This window comes from Onychomys torridus, chromosome 14 (assembly GCF_903995425.1).
Source record: "Onychomys torridus chromosome 14, mOncTor1.1, whole genome shotgun sequence".
Taxonomy (NCBI): Eukaryota; Metazoa; Chordata; class Mammalia; order Rodentia; family Cricetidae; genus Onychomys; species Onychomys torridus.
This window is the reverse complement of record NC_050456.1, coordinates 76065673-76092283: the sequence shown is the minus strand read 5'-3', so window position 1 is coordinate 76092283 and position 26611 is coordinate 76065673. Positions and strand designations below refer to the sequence as shown.

At 45.3% G+C, this 26611-nt stretch overlaps 1 protein-coding gene across 1 annotated transcript in view; it reads right to left on the bottom strand.

Moving 5' to 3' along the window:
• Yy1 (YY1 transcription factor) overlaps positions 1-22272 on the bottom strand; it is a 28550-nt gene extending 6278 nt beyond the window's left edge. The window contains exons 1-3 of the mRNA XM_036205602.1: positions 21492-22272; positions 8087-8249; positions 998-1058 (exon numbers count right to left, since the gene is read on the bottom strand). Of these exons, the coding sequence (XP_036061495.1) occupies positions 998-1058; positions 8087-8249; positions 21492-22167 (900 nt within the window). The 5' untranslated portion in view covers positions 22168-22272. The remainder of the gene's footprint in view (positions 1-997; positions 1059-8086; positions 8250-21491) is intronic.
• Between the last annotated feature and the right edge of the window lie 4339 nt (positions 22273-26611).

The window sequence follows — 26611 nt, the reverse complement described above, 5'->3', positions numbered from 1 at the left end:
GGCAAAGCGATACCAGTGCAGGGGAGGCAGATGGATGTGTGGTGCCCGAGAGCAGCATGTCCTCAACAATTTCTTCTGCAGTTGTTGCCCATGATGGAGTGAGTGGGGAAATGGTGAGACAGCATGACAGAAGGACAGCACAGGTCACCACTAGACAGCTTCACAGGCAAAAGGGAGGGGAAAGCCAGTTTTCCACCTTGACCTCTAGCTTCAGCTCCCATTTAACAGAGAAGCAAAGAGATCCCGGCACTTATGGCATAACGGTTTTCAAATGCATCTTCATTGTGGCTCTGATAGAAGCCACCATGCACCCCATACCTCCACACCACTAGCATTTACGAGTACAGAGATGTAGGTGCATGGTCTTCAGTAGCAATCTACCAGAGCACACTTATTCTTCTCCAACTGCTGTTTTGGGAAATTCTTTATTCATGGTTTCGTTCCCCTTTGTTTCTCAACATTTACATCTTTCCCTGTTTAAGTCCAATCAAATTTGACCCCCACCCCCACACACTTCAAACTACTTTTCAGCAACCCGCTTTTACTTTAAAGACCAGAGCTGCGTTTGAAAACGGTTATGCACCCTTCTAGTAGCACAATTAACAGAGTAAAAAGAAAACTGAAGAAAATCACCAAGTCTTTATTTGGTCTATTCTAGCAACATCCAAAATAATTTCCAAGTTTCAATCATGAGCTTAGGAGAGTCTTTCATAAAGACTTGTGGGTGAGAACAACCCAGTGTCTTAAGACAGACTTGTTTATGATTCAAAGAATATAGTCCTAACACAGTACAGTCAATATACAGAATAAGAACACTGGCCCCTATAGCAGCCCCACTTAACTAAACAAAACAAAATTAACTCCCTCGTGTTTAGAAACCAGAAATCCTAATTCCTCACTCTGTTTAGTTACCAATATGGAAATCAAAGTACACGTTCCTTACAAGCTGTCTGAAGCCTAATCGGCAGCTGACCAACACTCCCCTCGCATTACTTACTTTATGAGGGCAAGCTATTGTTCTTGGAGCATCATCTTCTTTAATTTTCCTTGGCTTCATTCTTATTGAAAAAACAAAAAAAGAGAAAGAGAGAGAGAGAGAAAGACAGATTTGTAGGAGTGGGTCACACTCTGACAAGCATAAATCAAATAGTCCCGAGATTTCTCCTTGTAGCACCAACACTAAGCTGATGGTGCCTTCCTTCCACAAAGGAGAAAGGACCAAACTGGCCAGACTGCTAGCCGGAAAAGCAAGTGGTGCTCTTCCGACTTCCTAGGTAAGTGCTAGCTAGTGCTTCAAAAGGCTGCATTGCTGCCTCTTGAGAACGCTGTGTGGCTTAGAATGGCACCATCAGCACCATTATCATGTGACTCCAACATCTGCTCTTCCCACCTAACCCCGTTAAACAAAATAAAAAGCCCCACAAAGATCAACAGCCCTGACAACTTCAGACTAATCACTTAGTCAGGGTGGGGCCATGGCAAGTTACCCAAATCAGCTGCTTTGATGACAAGGGTGTCTTATAAAAAAGAGAACAATGGGCATCGGAAGTTTCAAAAATATACAACATCTTTAAAAAACAGTAACACACACACACACACACACACACACACACACACAAAATGGGCCCATGCCATACAGACACAAATCATTCAGGAATATAATTGTGCAATTGACTAGTACTTTTAAGCAGAATTAGTTACACCCTATACCCATGTAATAAAAACTAACACTCAAAGGAAACCACCAGTGTGCACTGGCTACTTCCAAGAGACTGGTGGACCGGTGGCATCGCCACTTTTTGGGGGTGGGGATAAGACAGGTTTGTCTGTGTAGTCCTGGCTGAGCTTGAACTTACAGAGATCCATGCACCTGCTTCTGCCTCTCGAGTGCTGGGATTAAAGACATGTGCCTACCATTGCCCAATGAGCAATGTCTCTTACACTGTTTGTAAAGTATTTATTTTGGTGGTAGAAAGAGATGACAGTTCTTATAGGACTTTTAATTTTACTTTGTTTTTGAGACAGGGTTTTGGTAATATGGCAGCTGGGAGAACCCCAGGTGAGGCTACTATCCACACAGCTTGTCAACAAAGAACCTGTCCATATGCTACATACTCAAGCAACCTTGGTTTTTATGAAAACTTTCTTTCCAAACATTCCTTACAGACCTGTGTATGATCAAGGGTCAAAAAATCTTGAGTTCATAGAAAATTAAAAATTTAAATTGTGAAAACTTTTTTCTCTCCCAAGTTCTGCCACATCATACTTTCCTATGAAGGTTGATACATAAACAATAATAACTAAGCCAATGGTCTCTTAACAAAGGTGACTTGTAATAGTAACAGAGGCCCAGGTTACTCTTTCCACTCAAACCGGGGAGAGTAACTGGTCCTCCCTACACTGCCAAACCCTGTGACCTGGCAAACCGTCCATACCTAGAGACGGAGCAGAAGCTACTACAGTGCCTGATGATTAATCTCAAAACAGTCTTCCCAACTCCAACCCTGCAGACACACTTCCTAAGTAGATTACCAGTATGCCAGTTAACAAGCATTACTTAGGTGCCTGCTCTTAACTAGGCTCTGTTGGTCTCAAATGCCTGTCTCTACTTAAGTACTAGGATTACATGTGTCAATCTGTACCAGTCTCTGTTGTCTTAAATGCCAGTAAATCCTCAAGTTTGGGGTTCAGTTCAGAGTAGGATAGGAGGCCAGTGCTCCTGCACCACCTAGAGGTTAGATCGGCATGAAACAGCAGCAATTCATGAACACCTCTACTTCTTTCAAGTCTCTAGTTATTTATTTATGTTGTTTGTGACAGGGTTTCTTTGTGTAGCCCTGGCCATCCTGAATTTCACTTTGCAGTCCAAGCTGGCCTTGTACTCAGAAATTCACCTGCCGCTGCCTCCTGAGTGCTGGGATTAAAGGCAGCTAACGGGTGTGCGCCACCATCACTGGCTTTCTCTTAAGTGTTAATGAGGTGTTTTGAAACAAGCTCTTTATATATATCCCAGACAGGTCTTGAATTTGTGACTTTCCTATTTCCACATGCTAAGTGCACCACTCTTGGCTGGTGGTATTACTTTTTCCCCCTTAAAATGTCATTGTCAAAAGTGTGTGCTAACATTCAGTATGAATTTTAGAATGAGAATTTACAATGCATTTGGACAAACCTAAGACTCAGAATCAATGGAGGACTTAACTATTTGTAGCAAAGGCCACTCTCCCCCCCAACCCCAGCCCCCACTCACCCAACCCCCCAGCACCTGGATGCCTTTTCTTTCATTGACTGGGATACTTCACAGACCCAGACACGATGAAGACAAAACAGCATGGATATGTGACTTGGAGTTGGCTTCTACTAGCTTCATGACCTTGAGCAAATCACTCAACTTCTCAGCCTCAATTTCTTACTCTGTAAGCAGGCACAATGCTCCCTATATCAGAGCTGCAAGGAGTCAAAGACAACACACACTGGACACCTGGGCAGTGACAGTTACTACTATCACTGGTCACGTGGTTAGAAATGAGTTCATCCTTTTGTTCCTTTGGTTTCTGAGACAGGGTCCCAGCCATGTAGCCCAGATTGGCCTTGAGCCTGCCAATCTTTCGCCTCAGGCTCCTGCATGGCAAATCTACAAACACCCGCTACTGCACCCAGCAAAATTATCGTGTCATTTATGCTAAACAATCCACATGATTCTGATAGTCTGAACTATCTTTCAACCAAAGGACCAAGAGACTGAAACAAAACAGCACAAGCAGAAAGGGGCCCTAAACAGTTAGTTTTCTACTCTAATAAAACTAGAGGGCCTGTTGTGCATCACGGCTGCTAGACTTGACAGAACATCAATCACCCTGTCACACATGGAAGGAGCACTAACATCAAGACTGGACTCCATAGCTCACCCCTGCAGCACAATTTAACAGAGCACTGTTTAACCAAAGTCCCAACTAATTGATGCACAACAAACTCAGAGCAGAGCCAACAGGCAGAACTTGAGCTGCTAGGACAGTCTCTGCTGTCACATAGCTATCCTCTGCAAGCGCCAGGGTCTCACCAGAAAACCCAGCGTGGTCTTGAACTTGAAATCCTCTTGCCTTAGCCTTTCAAGTACTGGAATTATATATAGGTTGTGTATTCACCACACCCAGCTCAGACTACAAGATTTTACAGTGCTAGCAGCTCTAAGTAAATAAACAAAAAGAACTGCCTACTTAAATAGGAGACCAAACTCACTTCACCAGGCCCCAGCCTGAACAGGCAACTCAGGAAAGTATAAAGAACACCCCCCCCCCACCCCAAGTGGCACCACCTCAAAACCAAGACCTTTTTTTTGGGGTGTGGTGGGGGGAAGAGACCCAGACAGGGTTTCACTGTGTAGTCCTAAACTGTCCTTGAACTTACAGAGATCAGCCTGCCTCTGTCCTTGAGTGCTGGGATTAAAGGTGTGTGCCCCCCGCCCAGCTTTCATTCTTTTAATTTTTATCTTGCTGAGGATGACTTCTCCTTAGCACTAGAGAACAGACACAGCACTTGGCTTAGACTCTCACGGTAAACCTAGGGTTTCTGTCAGGCAAGGCAAGCACTTTTAAAAAGGAGCAATTCTTACCCCCAGCTTTAAAGACAGGACTTGCAAATAAAATTCACTATTTTTTAGCTTCCATCTTTCACTTAAATATGTAACTATATATGCTAAGCAGCCTAGGTGGTGTGTGGCAGGTCTGAGACATTCTTTGGTCAGCTTCATGTCCAGGACAGTATAACCACTGCCACAGGATGAAAAAGAGAGAAACATAGGAACTTCCAGCCATAAGCTCAGAGCTCAAGGGTCTTCAATCACAGCACAGAGGGCAGGAGGAAGGCCAGAAGAACAAGTTTCGTCATAACTGGCGGAGATCATGTGGTGTGACCCCCAACAGTGAAACTTGGCATTCTATTGTCAGAGTTCCAGTCAAAGGCCTCCAGAAGACCCTATTCCATGATGACACAAGAGTCTCACAATGTGAAGACTTGAAAGTAACAGGGCATGGAGGCTTAGATATTCCTCTCGACCATCATTGTCCTATAAGTCCACGTAGGTTAACATGATCTTTAAGGGATGTAATCCAAGATGGGGCTAAATCCAATCCTCAGTCCCCCTTGGTGCCAAACTTTCATTTTTTTCTTTTACATACTAGCAAAGTAAGCACGGCAACACCCGATTGATTCTAATACAGAATGGAAGTCCTAAGAGCTGACTGTAAAAGACTGCTGAGAGCTGGGCCGTGGCATGCATGCACAAGGTCCTGGGCCACATAAAGACTTTGAATGCTCCTTCCTTTTAAAATACCCTCCATGGCCATGGCATTCACGACATCGTTCTCTGTAAGCGGCCTTCTCCCTGCACCTTAGTTCTTTATCTCTGGTGCTTTGAGCTACTGGGGGAGAGGGTCAAAACAATGCCAAGAGTCCCCTGTGCCTAAGTTCTACTGCTCACAACCTATAGCTTCCCTCTCTCTTTCAAGTCTTTCCTCTTCAGTCCTCTCCACCCTGCCGCGGAAGAAGTGCTGCGATGTGTCACAATGGAGACTGCACTCCTCCCTCTCCCGTCTTTTTTTTTTTAAGATTTATTTATTTACTTTGTATACAGCATGTCTGACTACAGGTCAGAAGAGGGCACCAGATCTCACTACAGATGGTTGTGAGCCACCATGTGGTTGCTGGGATTTGAACTCAGGACCTCTGGAGGAGCAGTCAGTGCTCTTAACCTCTGAGCCATCTCTCCAGCCCATCTCCTGGTCTTTTAGAAGGTTCTTCATTGGCAGTCACTCTGCTGCACGTCTCTATTTCAAATGATTCTCTTCTACTCTCAATACTTTCTCTTACTCTCCAAACACAAGGATTTCCCTAAACTTCCCTTTTTAGAACTTCCATAATATCATGATTCTAGCATGACTTTATTCTAACTTCCTTCCTAAAACCACCAAGTCCACATGAATGTTTAACCCCTAAATCCACACACTGCCTACCTTGAACACTGATGGAAGGGTGATAATTTAAGGTAGATGTTGGTGGCCTTTTTTCTCCCCAACTAGACACACACACAGCAAATGTTCCTCACCTCCTGTCATTACTCTGTCTACCCTACTATTCTATTTGAAGCCTTCTCCCAAATCCAGGGGGAACCTGCATCAACCCATCTTAGACTTGGCTATAAGGCAATCTTCCCCCAAAGCTCTTCCTCCCTGTCCAAGTCTTTAGCAACTGCCTCTGCAAAAAGCCCACACAGCTCTGGCCAGCATTTATGGACCTAAATAATCTGATTCTAATTTACCTAGACTCCATTCATTTTCTTTAAGCATCCCAATTCCCAGGCATGACTGTACTTCATTTGTATTTTCTACTGTGCCATTCTTTTCTGGTATGCATGCCCTAACATGAACACTCTAGGTTCAAGCTGGGTATGGAGATAAAACACACTTATAATCCCAGCATTTAGGAGGCTGAAACAGGATTTGAGATCAAGGCCAGTTTGGGGTGAATAGCAAGTTCTAGGTCAGCCGGGGCTACAGTGATACTATCTTAAAACTCTAGGCTCCTCAGGGTCCACATCAACTGCTAACCTGTCTACTACATACTATTGTTTCTACTCCTCTTTGTGTCCTCACTTAATTCTAAGCACCAAGGAAAAGCTGGTTAATTTCAGGAGCATAGTATTAAACTCAGGCACAGTATTTGGTTCAGTATGCCCCTAAACTATACTCCACTGCCAACTCTGTACATTATAATTTCAATCTTTATTTGTAGCTTTTGAGGGGAAAGTTGCTTAATATGATTCTAGTAACTGTACCAGAAAACACAAATGGTAGCAAAATCTGAAAAGCAGTGTTGTTAACAATGCACAGAGCCTTAATTTTGCTAAGCTATAACAAACAATTTTAAGTAAAATAGAATTGCTAATTCCCTAGGTAAGGGAAGATGCTGGACTAATGGCAATTCTATTTTACTTAAAATGTTACATATTCGTGCTCCCCTACCCTACCATGTCCTCATGAAAACTGCCTACAATCATCCCTCATTCTTTTTTTTTTCCCTCCCCCTCCCCCAGATCTGAGGACCGAACCCCGGGCCTTGTGCTTGCTAGGCAAGCGCTCTACCACTGAGCTAAATCCCCAATCCGTCATCCCTCATTCTTTACCCTCCACTCCCAGTTTGCTCATGTAGATTTCATCTATTTCTCCTTTGCTGGGCTATCTGTATGTCTCTCTTAGGGTCCCTCCTTGTTAGCTAGCTTCTCTGGAGCTGTGGGTTGTAGTCTGGTTATCCAACTAGTGTCCACTTATGAGTGAGTACATACTATGTTTGTCCTTCTGAGTCTGGGTTACCTCACTCATCTAATTCTAATTCCATCCATTTGCCTGCAAATTTCATGATATTATTGCCCTTTTTTTTTTTTTTTTTTTACTGCTGAGTAGTACTCCATTGTGTATATGTGCCATATTTTCTTTATCTGACTGAAGAATAGATAATTCTTCAGTTGAGGGGCATCTAGGTTGAGTAATATAAACAGCAGAGACTTCTGCAGAAACCCATCCTATCTCAGGCAAAACAAACAAGCAAATATCAGTGAGTACAGATCTTGACTGATCAGCTTGGGCAGCCACACAAGTCCCAACTTTAAGAAAACACCAGGAGTTATACTCATCACACACTATGAACTGGTGAAATTCCTGCTGTGGTCAAAGCATCCAGGATAAACCTGGACACACTGCAACATGCTTGGACCAACAAAGGGGCACAGAGGCGATGTGCACACCCACCTCAAAACAAATCACGTGCAACTTCCTTAACGCCACAGCAACACCAGTTGTGGACCCAAAGAGTATGTGCCTCATCTCACAGTCTGCAAAGATCTAGAATGCTGCCCTTCACACATTAACAGCATTAGCTATTACCAAAACCAAGAGTTGTTGCTTTTGTTCTCAGAAGTGTCCCTATAGAAAGAATACAAACCATCACTGTCACTTGGGAACAAAAGAATACAGCTGGCAAGATTCAAGCACTTCCTATATAATAGAAAAGAAGTAACATTCTTGTAACTTACCTAGCAAATTCTGCCAGTTGCTTAGGGTCTGAGAGGTCAATGCCAGGTATCCCTCCAGGAGGGAGTTTCTTGCCTGTCATATATTCAGAATAATCAGGAGGTGAGTTCTCTCCAATGATCTGCTCTTCAACCACTGTTTCATGGTCAATATCTTTTTTTTCATCTGAAACACAGATTGATCATCTTAACTAGACAAATACATTGAATATAAAAATAGCTTTCAGTGGAATCTTAAGTAACTATTTATAGCTACCGCCTCAATTTCTCAACCACCCATTCTGTGTCCTCCATCTTTTGAATTCCTAATTCTTCTCCTGGGTCATCCAAACCTTCAGACCCCACAGACCTTTACATTAGAGCTCTGAGTTAGCCTACCAGAAATAGCTGGTTCTCCACAAGTGTACTGTCACACACTCTCCAAGTTTAATCTTCCTGTCTAACTGGATGTCTCAGTTTTGCCTTTTTACTCATTTCACAAACTAGTACACGGAAGATAAAGAACGCTCTTAGAGTCGAGCAATCATATTACACGTTCTCTCTCTCCTAGCAAGGAAAAGTAAAGGAGACAATACCAAACACCTCTCTAACCTTCCACAATTCTTTTTATAATAACAAGTTTTATTTTGTTTTAAGAACATTTTATTTACCGGGTGGGGGTGATGCATGCCTTTAATCCCAGGGCTGGAGGGGCAGAGGCAGGCGGATCTCTCATTTCAAGGTCTACAAAGTGAGTTCTAGGGCAGGAACTCTGTCTTGAAACATCAAAACAGACAACTTTCAGGGGTAGGTTCTTTCCTTTCAGACTTAGTAGGGATCAAATTTAGGTCATCATTCCAGCTTTCTCAGCAAGCACTGCTGAGCCTCATCTCCACCCTCTTATTTAAGTTAGCCTGAACCTCCTGCTTCCACTTCACAAGTACTGGAATTACAGGTGTAATGCACAACCTCACATAGCTTACTCCACCATTCAGTCTAGAAAACACTGTATGTAAATCAACACTAGAAATCTTTACATAACAGTAGTGACATTTTACTCAATGTTTGTGTATAGCACTACCTTTATCACTATATACATTCCCTATGAAGTGGGCAAACCAAAGAAACTGAGGCAGAGGAAAATTAAGCAACTCACCCGGGGGCTAGTGGTTAAAAAAAAAAAAGTTCTGTTTGTATAAAACACAGACATACATGGGGGAGATGTGTATGAAGGTCAGAGGACAACTCAGTCTGTTCTCTTCCTTCCTCCATATACGACCTGGGGACTGAACTCAGTTCATTGGGCTTTACAGCTTACGCAATGGATCAAAGGGTCTCACTGAGCCCCCCCTTTTAAAAAAATAAATAAAAATGAAACTTTTATTTATTGGATATAAACTCTCAAGCCTAACCCAGAGACCTGTGTGCTGAACCATTAAGCCCAAGTGTCTCCTTAGGAAATAGAAAGAACACACTAGTACATCCATATATTGATAAAAGCCTACCGATGGATGTGTGAAGGGATCAATTAAAACAGACTATGTGACTAATAATCAGCAGTTAGAGGTGGGTCTCCACACTGTCAGATCATTTCCCTTCATTTCTAGTTTTCAGTCTGCTCTGCCGTTAGCAAGGTCGGTCTCTCACCAAGATACACTACCACACCAAACCTAACTGTACAGAAACATGATGGTAGATAGGAAAGCTAGCGTTGTTCTTTCTACTTTCCCAGCCCCCACCAAGTTGGCCTTGAACTTGTAGTGACCATCTTCCTGCTGGTGTCAGTTATACACATTTGTGATACAAAAATAAAAGCAAAGGGCTCTATGCATGTAGTTCGGTTGATAAAGGTTTGCCTCTCATGAAGCCCTGAGTTCAGTCAATCTCCAGTACTATATAACCTGTGCCTGATGGCACAAGCCTATAAACCAGAATTGGGTGGTTCAAGGTCATCCTCTAATTTCAAAGAAAGTTTGAGGCCAGCCTAGGAAAATTTGTTGAGTGTCAAATCTGCAGCACAGAGAATTCCCAAGCTAGACTAACCCTTGTATTAGTTCCACATATATTAGCTAGGGCCTTGAAGATGCCTGTCACTGGCAAAGTGGCCAGAGACAATATAGTCTCTACCCTCAGGGAGCACGTTTTTAGAGAAGGAAGTTAAAAGATGAAATACTCTTATGAAGCCACACCTCCAGCCCTTTTTTGAGGCCCAGTTCTTACTATATTCAAAAGCGTAAGAACCTGGAGAGAGGGGCTGGGGAGACAGCCACTAATAAAATGCTTGTTCCACAAGCCTGATGAGTTCATTCTCTAGTACTCACGTAAAAATACAGGCATAGCATGTAGAACCCCAGCTCTGGGAAGGCAGAAAACATGCATGGGGATCTGCTGGACACCAGTCTAGCCTACTACTCTTTGAGACCCAAGTCCCAGTTCCAGGCTGTCAAAATCAAGGTGGGGCCAGATGGGATGATACATGCCTTTAATCCCAGCAGACAAGAGGCAGATGAAGAGGCAAACTGAATTTGAGGCCAGCCTTGTCTACATAGTGAGGTCCTGTCTCAAAATCAAAACGTGAAAAACAAAACAAAACAAATGAGGTCACTTTCAAGGGAAAAAAAAAGGATCAAAACATGTTTAGGGGGCTGGAGAGATGACTCAGGGGGTTAAGAAAGTGTACTGCTCTTTGCAGAGGACCTGGAGTTGAGTTCCCATTCCCAATGGCTCACAACTCCAGCTCCTAGAGACCAGATGCCCTATTCTGGACTCAGCTGACACATGTGTACGCATATGCACACACCTATATATAAATAAAAAAAGTACTCCTACTTTTAAAAACAAAGTTGTTTGTTTATACAATCCTTTCTACTTGTTTACAGATCATCTAAGGCTGCTTTCCTGATGCAAAGACATGGGGATTTGATTGGCTTTAACAGAGAACACAAACCCACAAAACCCAGTGTTACTACCTGGCCCTTCCTTCATACACTTGACCTACAGATGAAATTTTATTTAGAGAAAGGGGGATTAAGGTAGTAATTTTTCTACTCAGAAAGGGAATAATTTCTGAGAAACATGATTTGGTGCCAAATAAATACAATAAAGATTTCTTTTGGAAGACTAAACCATAGCTTAGTAACAAACCACCTAACTGCTGAAGTAGCCAAGTGTGGAAGAGATAATCACCACCACCACCACCACCACCACCACCACCACCACCACCACCACCACCACCACCACCACCACACCACGCTTCTCTTTGCTTTGACATGTCCATGCAGGCTGTCATGAAGTTAAGTACAGGGAATAAAAAGGAATCTAGGTTGGAGAATGGTGCCATTCATTGGCATACAGACTTCATTTATAGCCACAGAAACATTGAACACACCCACTGAAAATGGAGAAGGGTCCCGGAGATATCCCTAATTCCAACAATGGAAAAACCAAGACCTTGCAAAGGAGATCAAACAGTTTAAGAAGGTGGAAGCGTATGTACACAGGGCTGCATCATCCATTTTGTCATCACTATATACCCACATTTCTACAGTGTCAGCAAAGGAGCATTCTTACCTTCCACTATTTTATGCTGAGAATCCAATTTGGGTCCTCTGCAAGAGCAGTAAGTGCTCTCAACCACTGAGGTGCCATCTCTCCATCCCTGTTTTGTTTTTTGTGTTAGCATCTTACTTTGTGATGCAGGCTGGCCTGTTCTCATGTTCCTCCAGCCCCATTTCCTTACAGTGCTAGTGTTGGTTACAGGTATGCACACACCACATACAACTTTCTGCACTGGCTATCATTACTTTCTTTTAAATCTAATACTGAAAAATTTTCTGTACACAAGAATGCGAGCTGATCCACTTTAAATGTTAAAGACACTATTGACTTCTGCGAACCAGAACAGGTGATACTGTACATAAGTCAAGGCAAACCATGCTCAGGAAGAAAATGATCTAATACTGGTCTAAAATTATTAATGCACCAGACCCAGGGGATATGTCCCATCTTTGGCCACTGGTCTACCAATGTGTTAGGCCATGTTTATAAATATACTAAGTTGCATATGGCCCATGGACTGCAGGTTGGACACATCTGTTAAGAGGTTCATTGCTAGTTTCCTTTGAAGGCAAAGTTAGCATGGAACCGGATCTGACAAGGTAAACCAAGGCCTATGTGAAAAGGCTGAGAACATAAGACCCTGACTGAAAAGAAGCGCAGTGGCAAGAGTGCCCCGTTGAAATGCCAAGCTACAACTGTCCTTTATTTCCACCAAAACATTATGGCCAAATGCAGATGATCCAGAACTACCAGAGCATAGCTAAGCAGACCAAGATGCAGTTTGGAAGAAAGTAAATCTAGCCAACACTGTCAGTGAGCAGGCTGAGCTACTCATCTGCATTCGGCATTCTTTCTGCACATGGTACGACCTGCAGTCAGAAAGGTACAGACTAGTCAGTCCCTCCTGGTCCATCTCCTGGTAGTTCAGTTCCCTTAGCAATGATCACCTCCAGTATGATAAGTAAAGCAAGGGACTGAAAACAACCTAAGTCACTAAGACCTAACCAAGGAAGTTACCAGAAAGGCAGGGAACACTCCAGGTCTAGCAGTCCAAAGAGGAGTCTCTATGTACCAACCGAACAGGTTTTCTCAGCTTTCTTTTGGTGCCTGATAAAAGGTATTTAATAAACACATCTTTCTTTGTCTGCCTCTTCTCATGGTTGTTCTCCTTCAATACCTAGAACAAAGCCTCTTTCCTCCAAGGCCTTTGGTTCTTTTTTTTTTTGTTTTCTCACCCATTAAATAACAAGAATTCAAACCACTTTACAAGATTGGTAGCATGTTAAAATGCCAACTTTCTATCTGGAATGTAATGGAGCTGACTATACAAACAATTTTTTGTTTTCTTTTTAGACAGGATCTGTCCTTGAACAAACAGTTAGCATGGAACCAGATCTGACAAGGTAAACCAAGGCCTATGTGAAAAGGCTGAGAACATAAGACCCTGACTGAAAAGAAGCGCAGTGGTGGCAAGAGTGCCCCGTTGAAATGCCAGGCTCACAGTTCAAGGATGACCTTGAACTCACTAGGATCAACCTGCCTCTGCCTCCCAAGCACTGGGACCAAAGGCATGTGCTACTATGCCCAGCACAAATTCTTCTCTTCTCCTCCCTCCTCTCAGGCCATTAGGGATGACCACATTTTGCACTATAGAACAGATTTCCTAGCTACCTGCAGACAATGTGCGTACACAGCAGTCGCCTCTGATAGTGGCTTATAGTTTGAGATCAGGAGTCAGAACCAGTATGAGCTATGGTCACTATGAGGATTGTATCTCTTGAGTTTGGGAATAGGGATGGGGGTTGGTGGTTGCCACAGTCCTTGACTCATGACCCCTGCACAAATCACAATTTATAACACTTCTTGCTTCCTAATCATCCCTTCTTTGTCTGATATCCCTCTCCCTCTGACTCCTTCAGGTGATTATAAGGACATTGGTGTGATTATATTTAGGGCCCGCCTAGATAATCCAAGATCCTCTCTCCTTGCCTCAAGAACCTTAGTTTAATCAGAGGCATAAAAAAAGTAACACTCAAATTCCAGGAGTTAGTTAAAAGACCTGAGTATATTTGGCAATATTTTTCAGCACTGCACAACATATTCACATAAGGACTTTAAGCTGAAGATGTAAAGTATGGAATCCTTAGTTCAAAGGTAAACACACTCATGCAATCTCACACTTCAAATTACTGTATTTCAACAAATCTAAATCTTTCCTTCATTTCATACTTCTGAAGCCAGAACTCAAACAACCTGATGAGATGAGGTATTCTCCACCAGGCTTAATGGTTCTAAAGAACAATAAGCTCAACAACCACAGCAAGTATATCCATAAGATGGAAGAGCAGCTGGGCGGTGGTGGCACACACCTTTAACTCCAGCACTTGGGAGGCAGAGGTAGGCTGATCTCAGTTGAGTTCAAGGCCAGCCTGGTTTACATAAGTGAGGCAGGAGGATCTCTGTGTTTGAGGCTACCCTGGTCTGCAGAGTGAGTTCAGGGATAGTCAGTGCCACATGAAGAAACCCTATCTTGAAAAACTGAAACAGAAGACAGGAAATTCCAACTAGGTAATATTTCAAGTTTTACACCTTTCAGACATTTCTGGCAGAATCACTGTGAAACATGACACCAGGCTGATGGAAAAAAAAAATTTTTTTTTTTTTATCATTTTGTATACCATCTTCTCTAGCCATTTGTATACCATTTTTCTTTTTCTTTTTTTTTTTTTTGAAACAAAACTGAGGTTTGCTAAAAGTTTACCATAGATTTAAATGAGATTTATGGGAGAAAGCAAAAGAGGTACTTAGAAAAAAGGGTAATTGGTAATTTACAAGCAAGACATGAGTGTGGGTTTCTCAAAAGAACTGATTTTCTTCCTTTCTAAAATGACAGGTTTCTTGGGGGCCAGGAAGATGGCTCAGTATTAAAAGCATTTGTTTCCAAGACCAATGACCTGAGTTGTGTCCTTGGAACCCACACAATATAGAGAAAAAATCAACTTCTGAAAGCTGTCCTCTGAACTCCACATGCACACTGTGGTATGTATACATACATGCAATATTCCTGCCTTAAGCCTATAGTTGCTCTAGTTACACCCAAAGCCCCGCCTTTTAGTCTTTTCACCTTGTTACCAAGGAAGGAGAGTGTACTCCTTCTTCACGTGACTGCCATGAAAGAAGCTCGTTAGAGTTGACCTCAATGATTCTGCTTCGATTTTCCCAATGTCCAACCAAATTTACCTACTCATGCACTTGCTGGCTGGATTGAGCCCCCATGTGTTCCATCTCTGGCCATTCTGGTTTCACTTTCTCTCTCTGTCTCTCTCTCTCTGATTTTTTTGAGACAGAGTTTCTCTGTGTAGCTTTGCCCCTTTCCTGGATCTCTGTAGCCCAGGCTGGCCTCGAACTCACAAAGATCCACCAGGCTCTGCCTCCCCAGTGCTGGGATTAAAGACGTGTGACACCACCATCCGGCTTGGTTTCACTTCCAAAGTGACATCTACTCAGCACGGACACCATCTAAGTCCACACTGAAATGGCACTGCTCACTATTCAGAAACAAGAGCACAAGAATTACCTTTAAAAATTTTACAAACTATGTATATGGCTTCTTATTAAACACTTGGTCATTTGTAAAGAAGTACAATTTCTTTGCTTTAAAGACTGAAAATGGAGACTGGGATCTGACTAAGTGATAAGGGTGCACATTTAACACACATGAAGCCCGGCATTTAATCCTTGGCAAAGGAAGAAAAAAAAAAAAAAAGATGGGTGTGGTAGTGCACATCTATAATTCCAGGACTCAGGAGACTGAATCAGGAAGATTGCCATGAACTTTAAGGCAGGTTGGGCTACAATGCAGGATTCTGTTTCAAAAAAAAGATGATGATGATAAAGAAAAGACTAGGGAATCCCTACTTCATCCTACAAAATAAATAAATAAATAAATAATACCAAGGCCAAGTTCAGAAGCCTTGGCCAGTGCTCCCTAGAGAGCAAGTACGATGTGGTTACTAGTACAATTCCCTGAAACCACTGGGCTGTTACTGAAAATTAATCATAGGGTTGAGATACAGCTCAGTGGGAGAGTGCTTGCCTAGTATGTGCAAGACTCTAGCTAGATCTCCTACCACAAAAAGCCACTAAGGACCTTACTAATAAGTTACTGTGAATGAGGAAATGGCCCAACCTCATGTTGAGACCACGTATGTTCAAATACACACCAGTATACCAGCCAACTAGCACCTAGGATCTCTGTACCATTTCCTAGAAGTCTAATAAAATTAATGTTTTCAACATCCAAATCGTGTTTCAGGTATCTAATCAGCAAATCCATGGTTCTGAATACACTCGTATAGAGAGCACAAGCAAGCACAGCACCTGAAGAGTTGAGAGGAAGAAGACTGCCTTGAGTATAAGTCCAGCCTGAGCTACTTCACAAGTACTACTCACAAAAAGATGGTTCAGTAAGTAAAACTGATGGACCCAAGTTCAGAGATCAGAACTCACGTTAAACTCAAAGCTGTGGGAGGGTGAGAGGTGGGGGTGGGGGAAATGGAGGAGTGGAAACGAGGCATGCTGACCCAGCCTAGTTGCAGGCTTAGTGAGAGACCCATCTCAAAGAAATGAGGTGGACTGCATTGAGCAGGGCACCTAACATCTTACTCTAGTTTCTGGAAGTCCTCATACATAGCACAACACACACATACACAGAAAAAAATTGTATGGTATGAGTACTTTCCTGATTAAAACTATGTAACAAAATTCAAAGTAAATAGCCTGAGTTTTGAAACTATAAAGTTTTCACTTTTATTCTTCATATTTTGATTAGTCTTACTCTTATTCAAAGTAGGAGCAAGAACACAGAGACAGTCAGTCACCTGAGCCAGAGGAGGAGTTAAAAGAATGCAGATCTTAGGAAATCCTTTCTATAATATAATATAATATAATATCTGCTGATAACCCACTACAAGAGTCCCGAGTTTCTGTTTTCAGAGACTGGACTGCCTAGGCAAACTTCAAAACAAGCAGAAAAACACCCACCTACAAGTCCAGTGTAGGTCTCTGTCCTCTTTTTAAAATGTGTGTGGATGTGCCTGAATGTATGTCATGTGCACCACATGCATGCTTGGTGCCCAAGGAGGCCAGAAGATGGAACTAGAGTTATAGACAGTTGTAAGTCACCGTGTGGTGCTGGGAATCAAACCTGGTCCTTCTGAAAAGCAAGCTCTTAACTGCTGACCATCTACGCCCTCAGCCTCTGTTTTTATGTCTTTTCTTTCAAAAGCTTAAAATGCTAGTGGCAGTAGATAGGACAGGAGTCCCGACCTTTCCTGAAAGGGACTTTTTTGCTCCTGTTGGCAGAGGAGAGAGCAGTTGTCAGGGGCAGCTAAAGGAAAGGTTAATAATAACCTGCAGGGGAGAGTCAAAGGTCACACAGGCTTTTTAGTAGGCTGGGACCCCAAGTCACCAATTCAGAACTGGGGTCTTAGACTGAGGTTGCCTTATGTAGGACATGTAGTTAACATGATTGCTTTGGAGAGTTTTGGGGACTTGGTTCTGTGGAAATTCAAGACTATGGTCTCTTTACTCCATGATAACAACATGCTAAATGAGATTACCATAGAGGAATGGCAAATGGCCAATACTGACAAGCCTTGAGTTTCTGAATGTATAGAACAAGAAAAAAATGTAACACATTTAGTTCTTCTATTTCAGGTTAGGATTGGTTGTTTTCTAGAGTCCCATGTTTTCACTCAATTAAGCACAAAGCTCTTCCATAGTAGGTCTAACAGAAGATAGATAGAGCCACCTAGGTTTCTCTCAAGCCTGGATGCTTTTGCTAAGTGATTTCCTTTGCTGCTAGTTGTATAAAAATAAAGCACTCCTGTATGAACCTGATGACTATTTTTAAAAAAAAAAAAAAAATACAGCTGTCAATAATGAAGGAAAAACTAAACACCAATCTGAAAACTACAAATATTTCAAAACATAGCCAAACTGTAAGTATCAAAAATAAGTTTTAATTTTATCCACATAATCATCTATATTACGGAATCATCCTGCCACTAAAAATGGACGAGCACATGCTAAACCAGACACAAAAGGCAAATATTATCTGATCCTATCAATATAAAGTATCTGGTATAGGCAAACTCAAGAGACAGAAAGATAGTGAAAAGAGAGGGCTGGGGCGTGACTATTCATAGGTCTGTGATGAAGTCCCTATGGCGATTTATGATTATCACTCCAATTTTGGCCACAATGTTAGATCCTTGCCTCAAAACAAGTAGAAGATGGAGGTGGCACACACCTTTAATCCCAGCACTGGGGAGGCAGGGGCTGGTAGATCTCTGCGTGTTTGAGTCCAGCCTGGTGAGTTCCAGGACAGCCAGGACTGTATCAGATCTCAAAAAATTATAAAAAGCAGCAAGAAGTGATAATCATTTGTTGTGTAACAATTTCTTAGAGAGATTAAAACATTCCATTCTTCAAGAAGCTCCTTAAAGCAAGAAAGGCAAACTCAAAAAAAGATTCAGGAAGTCCCTGAAACTGGGAGATTCTCTAGGCCCCTCCCTGCCAGAGTAAACAATAAAAGCTGAGGCTTCCCTCAGAGAATGAAACTGAGCTGCAAAAAAGGATTCTCACAGCAGACCATCTGCATGGAAGGGTTTTAGATCAACCAAGGCACCTGGAAAGGACACTCTCCAACCTGTTAAGCTACCTGGAGGCTGTGCAGTGTGCTCCAGGTTCCCAGCCTGTGAGCTGTCACCCATGCTGGGGTGGGCTTTAGTGATACAGCTGTCTTTGAGTCATTTCTGCTCCTGTACATAACTCCCATAAAACTCATTGGCTCACCAAAGTGGACTTCCGGTGGTATGCATACTTTGGTCTGTGTGGATTCCCTATCTAGGGTGAGTAGACCTGTGTGTTGCATCTCCCCAGGAAAAGTTTTGTCACACAACAACACTGCACTATGAAAACCAAGAGAGTAGGTGAAGGAAAGGGGCAGGCCTCTATGCATTCTAAAGTAATGGTTACAGTGCTCTGCTACTGTTTCAATCAAAACATGACTCCCACAAACAATGCTGTTACTGAAGTTCAAGGAGGTAACAACCACACAAAAACAAGACAAAACCCAAGTATCTGGTTTTCACAAATTCCTACTAAAATGTGTTTAAAACCAAAACTCCAAGAGGTAAAAACAAATTACTAGTGTCTTAAGACTACCCCTACTGTTGCTGGGCAGTTGTAGCTCCTGCCTTTAATCCCAGCACTTGAGAGGCAGACTCATCTCTGAGTTCAGTCCAGCTTGGTCTACAGAGTGAGTTCTAAGACAGCCAGGGAAACACAAAAAACCCTGTCTCAAAAAATAACAAGACTAACCACATGTACAACTTTTGTTTGTTTGTTTTGTTTTTGGAGACAGGGTTTCTCTGTGCAGCTTTGCACCTCGCTCTGGAGAGACCAGGCTGGCCTCAAATTCACAGAGATCTGCCTGCCTCTGCCTCCCTAGTGCTGGGATTAAAGGCTTGGGCCACCACCACCTGGCATATTATTATTATTATTTTTTTTTTACAAGGGCTACTAAGTTTGGTGCTTACGTAAATCTGTAGCTTCCTAGTTTAGCCAGTCTAATGCATTAATTAATTCAATAAACTATACAGTGTGGAGTTGCAACTCATGCCTAGGATCAAATGAGATCCATTTCTACCACAACAATACATGTGACACATTTAACTAATCTGCTTCCATTTCTTCTCTTGTACAGTCTTAATTCAGTTCTGAAGATTAAATTATTTTCAGAATCTGAACTTGGGACATGCATAGTTGACCACACACCACTTAGCTCCTTTTTGGTTGTAACTGCAAGCCACAAAGGCAAGGAAGAAGGATCATTTACCACCAAGACATTTCTGAGGAAATAGGCCATCCCTTGCTATTGCCATCAAATATTTATAACTACTGTTTTTTGCAGACGACTCAGTAACACACTAGACAATTAAGGTTTTAAAGAAACAGACATTAAAATGCTCCCAAGCTGCTCTATGTGCCCTTGCAAGCAGCCAGTCACACAAGGGAAGTAATGACTAAATGCTGACTTAATTGTAAATCAACCCACATTAACCAAGCCCCTCACTTTCTCCCCTCAACTGGCTGCCTCAATACACAGTACTTCATCAATCTATAATACCACACACTACCAAGTTTTTTTCTTGTCTGGAAAAGCTAGTTAACAATTTGGTAAGATCAAATGCCAAACAGGTAAATCAAACTGTTTTATATGGTTAATGTACTTAGTACTCAAATTTGATAAATTCACCTAAAGCCCTAAACCTACTTTCATTATTCCATTTCTACTAAAGGGAAAAAAGGGTTTTTGTTTAAATATATCAGTATACAAACTATTTGTTGCCACCAAAATGTGTGGCAGGCAGAGTTTGATTAATCACTAGGTACTGGCTAATTCAGTTTTATGTCAACATAAAGCTCCTGATAAAATGCTGAGCAGATTCTAACCAGAGATTCATTCCGTGCAGAACAGCGCCCTGAGCACTTCCTACTGGATTTCCGCAGGGCACTCTCCCTCCTCTCTGAACCGCAGACCCATCAAGCTTTCTGTCATCTTGATACTACTAGACCAGCTTTTCCGTTCAGGATCTTCATCAATTTCACTCATTCCCCTGAATTTTAACAAATAAATCACATCACATTGAGGCTGTACCCAAATATGAGAATTTAGTAAAGCGTTAAGGGTCTCTCAAACTCAAATTTTATCATCACAAGGGCTACATGAACTAGCTACGGTGGGATTATTCTGTCTAGGTAGTAGTACCCCAACAACGAAGCTAGCTAGCATGTCAATAACCCAGTACTGGATAAAAGGAACGAACAGTCGACAGCCTTTCCGTACCTCTAAATTGAAAGGAATTTACTCTTTCAGCTTAGGCTACTTTGGGCCCTACACGGACTTTCGGTAAAAACCGTTTAAAATAGTAAGGCAAATTAATTCTTTTCGTGGGGGAAACTAGTAGGACTACTGTTTGTAAAGAGGCCACAGACACAGGAAACTTGCCATTTTTATTAATATGGTGACAAATGTCCACAGCTGTGCAAGCCAGCCCAGCCTATCTGCATAGAGCCCAACACTTTAAAAAAAAAAAAAAACAAAAAAACAAAAACACAAATCCCACAACGCGTTAAGACTCAAAGGCCAGAGAAATGCTCGGCCCTTCCCTTCCCAACTCCCGTTTCGGGTCGAGCAGGCGAGGAGCACGCTGGCGGCGTGGGTGACAGGCTCCAACCGCCGCCGAACCCGCACACGCGAGCCCTACGTGCCACACAAGTCCCGCCCCGCAGCGGCGACGGCCCGGGCCAGCGTGACCGCGGGGCAGCGGCGGAGGGCTCCGCGCCGCCCGCTCCGGGAAGACTTCGGGGAGACGCGACGCGTCCAGAGGCAGCGGGGCGGGGCCGCAGCCCCCCGGGGGGGGGGGACACGGGACGGCGGAGGAACGGCGCGCGTCCGCCCCGCGCCGCAGCCCTGTCAACGCCCGGCGGGTGGCCCCGCGCGGGGCGGCGCCCTCAACCGGCCCGCCGTGCGTCCGTTGACACGGGCGTGGAGGAGCGCCGGCCCCTCCCTCTCCGCCCGCCGCCCCAGCCCGCTTCCGCTCGCTCCAACTACGCCATTGCGGCCTAGCCGGGCGCCGCCCCTCCCCCGCGCCGCCATCTTCGCGGCCCGCCGCCCCCGCCATCTTTTGGGGCCGCCATACTTGCCCGGGCGGAGAAGATGGCGGCGCCCATCACACACATAAAACATGGCTTCCCTTCAAAACAAAAACATCCCGAGCCGCGGCGCGCCGCTGGCACTCACCTGAGGACCACATGGTGACGGAAAACTCGCCCTCCAGAGTTTTGATCTGCACCTGCTTCTGCTCCCACTTCTTATTGCCCGGGTCGGCGCCGCCGCCGCCGCCCGCCGCGCCGGCCCCGCTGCCCAGGTAACTCTTCTTGCCGCTCTTCTTGCCGCCGCCCTTCTTAACGCGGCCGCCGCCCGACGAAGACCCGCCGCCGCTCTTGCCGGCCGCCGCCACGGTGACCAGCGTCTGCTCGATGTAATCGTCGTCTCCGCCGGCCGGCGCCGGCACCGGGATGAGGATCTGGTCCTCGAACCCGTCCTCGGCGCGCAGCCCGTCCGAGTCGTCGCCACCCACCACCTCCTCGCGCGTCTGCACCAGAATCACCTCCTGGTGGTGGTGCACCTGGGTCGGGTCGTCGGTGACCAGCGGCTGCAGCGCGATCATGGGCGGGTGGTGGTGGTGGTGGTGGTGGTGGTGGTGGTGGCCGGCGTGCCCGTGGCCGCCCCCGCCGCCGTGGTCGCCCCCGCCGCCGTCCTCGTCGTCCTCGTCGTCTTCCTCCTCCTCGCCCACCACCGTGGTCTCGATGGTCTCCACCGGGATGGTCTCCACCTCAATCTCGTGCAGCTCCACGATCTCGGCTGGCATCTCCGAGCCGTCCGTGGCAATGTAGAGGGTGTCGCCCGAGGCCATGGCTGAGGGCTCCGCCGCCACGGCCGCGGCAGCCTCGGCTCCTGGGCTGCGGGAGGGCGGGCGAGGAGGCGGCCGGCCGTGGGGAAGGAAGGCAGAGGGAGGAAGGCGGCGAGCGGGCGGGCGGGCGTGGGGGGGGGGGGGGGCGGGCGGCGGGGGAAGGGGCGGGCGCGGCGGCCGCGGGGCTTCCCCGCCTCCCTAGCTCGGTGCGCCCCGCGCTCGCTCGGCCGCTGCTTGTCCGGCTCCCCGCCTGGCTTCGCCTCGCCTCGCCTCAGCTGCCCGCCCTGGCCGCGCCTCCTCCCGCCCTCCGGGCCGGCGTTACGCTGCCCCCTTCCTCCTGCGCCTCCGCCTCCTTCCACACAAATACCAACTCCTCAACCCGAGCCCAGATCTCGCCGCCGCCGCCGCCGCCACACTCTGCTCCGGCTCGGCCTCGCGAGACTTCCGCGAGGGCCTACGGCCCGCCCCGCCGCGCTCCCACTCGCTGTTCCGGGCTCTCGCTCCTCCCTCTCTACCAATCGCACTGCCCCACTACTCGCAGAGGCCCCGCCTACCCGCCCCAGGCTCCTCCCGATTGGGGGGCCGCTGGGGCAGGGGGCGTGGTGGCCCTCACGCGCGCCGGATGGGCCCCCGGCGCGTGACGTCAGCTCCGCGCCGCCGTCGCCTTTACGGCACTCCGCGTCGCGCGGACCCCGCCTTCCTCGGTGCAACAGTGAGGAAACCGCCGCTTGGGGCCCGGGCCGCTTTCGGGAGTGGGGCGTCGGCGCTGCGCCTTCCGCCTCAGGAGCCGGCGAACGGTCCGCGTGACCCCAGCGCACGGTAACTAGAACTGGGGTGAAGGGGGGCGCGCGCCTCGGACTGGTGTGTTGCCGGCTGAGCGCGCGAAGAGCGGCCGCGTCGCCGCAATAAAATCTGCTCTGATGAGAAACGCTTGTGCTTGTGTTTTTTGTTGTTTTCCGTTTGTCCTGGACTCCTGGTTTCCGCGAGCGGTGGCACTGGGAGTGAAGGAGCGAGGGCAATGCCCGCCCTGAGTGCCGGCCCAGGGCCCTGCAGCTCGCGTGCCGGTGGGTGGCGCGCGCTGGGGAGACCGCGGCGGGCGGAAGCGGCGCGCGCAGCCTAGGGTTCACCGTTGGAAGTGTGTCCGTTATTCTTTTATGACCCGCGGAAACTGGAGACCGAGCCGTTGGGTGCCTGTTGGAACTGCAGTGGGACTCGACTATCATAGCGTTCTAAAATTTCCCTACTATCTTTGGATACCTTGACACAGGCTTCGCCTATTCCTCGCTGTCATAAATACTCCGTTTGCTCACAAGTCTTTGCTTTTGACTCCTTGAAAATTGCGCTCCTTTCTTTTGTGCTTTCCTTTTTATAGCTGTAACAGCTTGTGGGTTTTGTCCTCCCCCCGTGCAAATCATCAAGCCAAATTGCTTAAGATACATTGTAGCGAAGTGCCCCCCCCCCCCCCCGCATCCTTTCGGCCGACGACATGTACTTTAAAGCAACACAAAGATTGCATGCTTTTTCAAGTGAACCACGAAAGTCCAAAATTTGGGGAAGTGTCTTATACTTGTTTCTACATTTAACGATCTACTTCATCTGTTGAACATTCTGCTTTACTCTTGTCTACTGGAGTTGTTAGTGTTGAGGCTGGAGAGTAGTGCATTATATGCATCTTTGATCAACCTTGTTTAAACAGTTACACATCTTATAATTTTGAACATAATGTCGAAGCAAGATTTACTTGTGCATGCTTATAGTCTGGGGGGAGGGAGATCAGTCAGAAGTTTAAGGCCAGTCTTGGCTACATGTATACCTAAAGTTTCTGAACTAAATAGCTCCCCAGTCCGTCCTGAAACTTAAAGTCCTCTGCCCCTGACTCCCAAGTTGGAGTTACACATTTGTGCCTACATTAGAGTCCTTTATCTTGGCATGAAGACAAATGATTATTGACATGCATTTAAAAAGGTATCTATCTCTCTTACACCAGCAATTGCATGCTGTTTTCCTCCTGCCTGTATGTGCAGGGGCTCTGGCTGATCTGTCTACAGTGTAGTGCCTGGGAGTGATTATTCACTTTTGGATTCTTCCATAAAGTAAAATGGAAGCAGAGACTAGAAGTGTTCTGTGTGATAGTCTTGACCAATTCTTAGTCATTGGAGCCAGCCCTTTAAAAGTTCCAGCTATGCCGGGCGGGGGTGGTACACGCCTTTATTATTGTTGTTGTTGTTGTTTTTGTTGGTTTTTTTTTTTTTTTTTTGGTTTTTTGAGACAAGGTTTCTCTGTGTACCTTTGCGCCTTTCCTGGAACTCACTCTGTTGCCCAGGCTGGCCTGTGGAACTCACTCTGTAGCCCAGGCTGGCCTTGAACTCACTCTGTAGCCCAGGCTGGCCTGTGGAACTCATTCTGTAGCCCAGGCTGGCCTTGAACTCACTCTGTAGCCCAGGCTGGCTTTGAACTCACAAAGATCCACCTGGCTCTGCCCCCCAGTCTGGTATTAAAGGCATGCGCCACCACTGTCAGGCTGGGAGGCAGGTGGATCTCAGTGAGTTCAAGGCCAGCCTGGTCTACAGAGCTAGTTCCAGGACAGCTTGGGCTGTTACACAGAGATACTGTCTTGAAAAGTCAACCAAAAAATAAGTTCCAGCTTGCTCCAGATCTTCCCATTTGCTGGGGAGGTAGACCAGAACAAGCATAGACTTGTGAAAAGGATTGTGACAGCTGTGCAAAGCTTTCTAGTGTCTTAGAAACCAGAGCTTTCTCAACCATTATTGGATGAGAAAATGTAACAGGTACCCTGTGAAGAATGTTTTCTTTGGCCACTTGGCAAAGACAGCAGCTAAACAGAGCTGTGACCTGTTAGGTGAGAAGTCTTTGATGCTCTGAAATTGCTGTCATTTCCCATTTGTCTGAAAGTTACCTTAAATGTGTTTGATTTAAGGCATGAGAATGGGAAGGCTGGAGGGCAAGAGTGGACAGAAGAAATGTCAGTTAGAGGGAACCTGATACCTCTTATCCATGCTGTGTTTAGTGAGAATCCACTTGGGTGAGTTATGTATACTAAGCAAACATCACACAGCTACAACCTCAGTCTGCCTGCCAGCCTGCCTTCTTCCCTGTCTACCCCCTTTTAAAATAGAGTCTCCTGAAACATGCTATATAGACCAGGCTGGCCTAAAGCTCAGAGATTCATTTGCCTCTGCCTCCAAGAGCTAAGATTAAAGGTGTGTGCCCAGCCCCCACTCCCTTTGAATAAAATCAGGCCAACTATTACATTTGTAGACTAGCACAATGACTCATGGTTGTGATTCCAGTGCTCAGGGAGCTGAGACAGGAAGATCACTGAGAGTTACAGTCTAGCCTGGGCTACTAGACCTTGTCTCAAAAAACAAAACAAAAAGCCGGGCGAGCGGTGGTGGTGCACGCCTTTAATACCAGCACTCGGGAGGCAGAGCCAGGTGGATCTCTGTGAGTTCCAGGCCAGCCTGGGCTACAGAGTGAGTTCCAAGAAAGGCGCAAAACTACACAGAAAAACCCTGTCTCGAAAAAAAACAAACAAAAAACAAAACAAAAACTCTGACTGTATCCTAATTCTACATCTGGTACTGTGGGGTTGATTCAGGGATCTCTGTGTAGCTTTGCGCCTTTCCTAGAACTCACTCTGTAGACCAGGCTGGCCTCAAACTCACAGAGATGTGCCTGCCTCTGCCTCCTGAGTGCTGGGATTAAAGGCGTGTGCCACCACCGCCCGGTTGTTGTTGTACTTTTGCTGTTTGTGACAGTCTTGGTATATAGCCTAGGCTTGTCTTGAACCCACAGCTATCCTTTACCTCGGCCTCTCCAGGGCTAGGATTACAGTACATACACCACTACATCTCATTGACTGTGCTTTTAGGTTAGTTCTAATATCTAGTTATTTTGTAGTTAATTCAAATAGAAAATTGGGGCTCTGTTAAGAATTGAAACTACTAGAGCTAGACAGGAAAAAATGGAGTATTTTTTTAGTTGTAGGAGCTAGAGCTCTAAAAGCCTAACATCTAGGCTATAAAAGAGATTCTTCAACCCCTGAGATTAATACATATATTAGGTTTGGAGTGTGAATCAGGTGAACTATTGTAACTACATGACGCATCCCGTGTCATGTCTGTAAACCAACACCGTTTACTCATTGTTTCATTTTGTACAGCCTTGGTGACACTCTTGTGGAAAATGAATCTGACTATTGCTTATAAATAAAAGAAAGTGGAAATTTTATCATAAATTAACTTCTTTTTTTGTTCATATAGTACTTTCCAATGGATACATAATAATGGGTTTCATATGACATTCATACATGTACATAATGTATTTCAATAAACATACTGCTCCATCTGTTTCTCCACTCATGCTCCCACTAAACTGCTTCCTTTTCCCAGCTAGCCCCTTACTTTCATGTTGTCTGTGTGTCTGT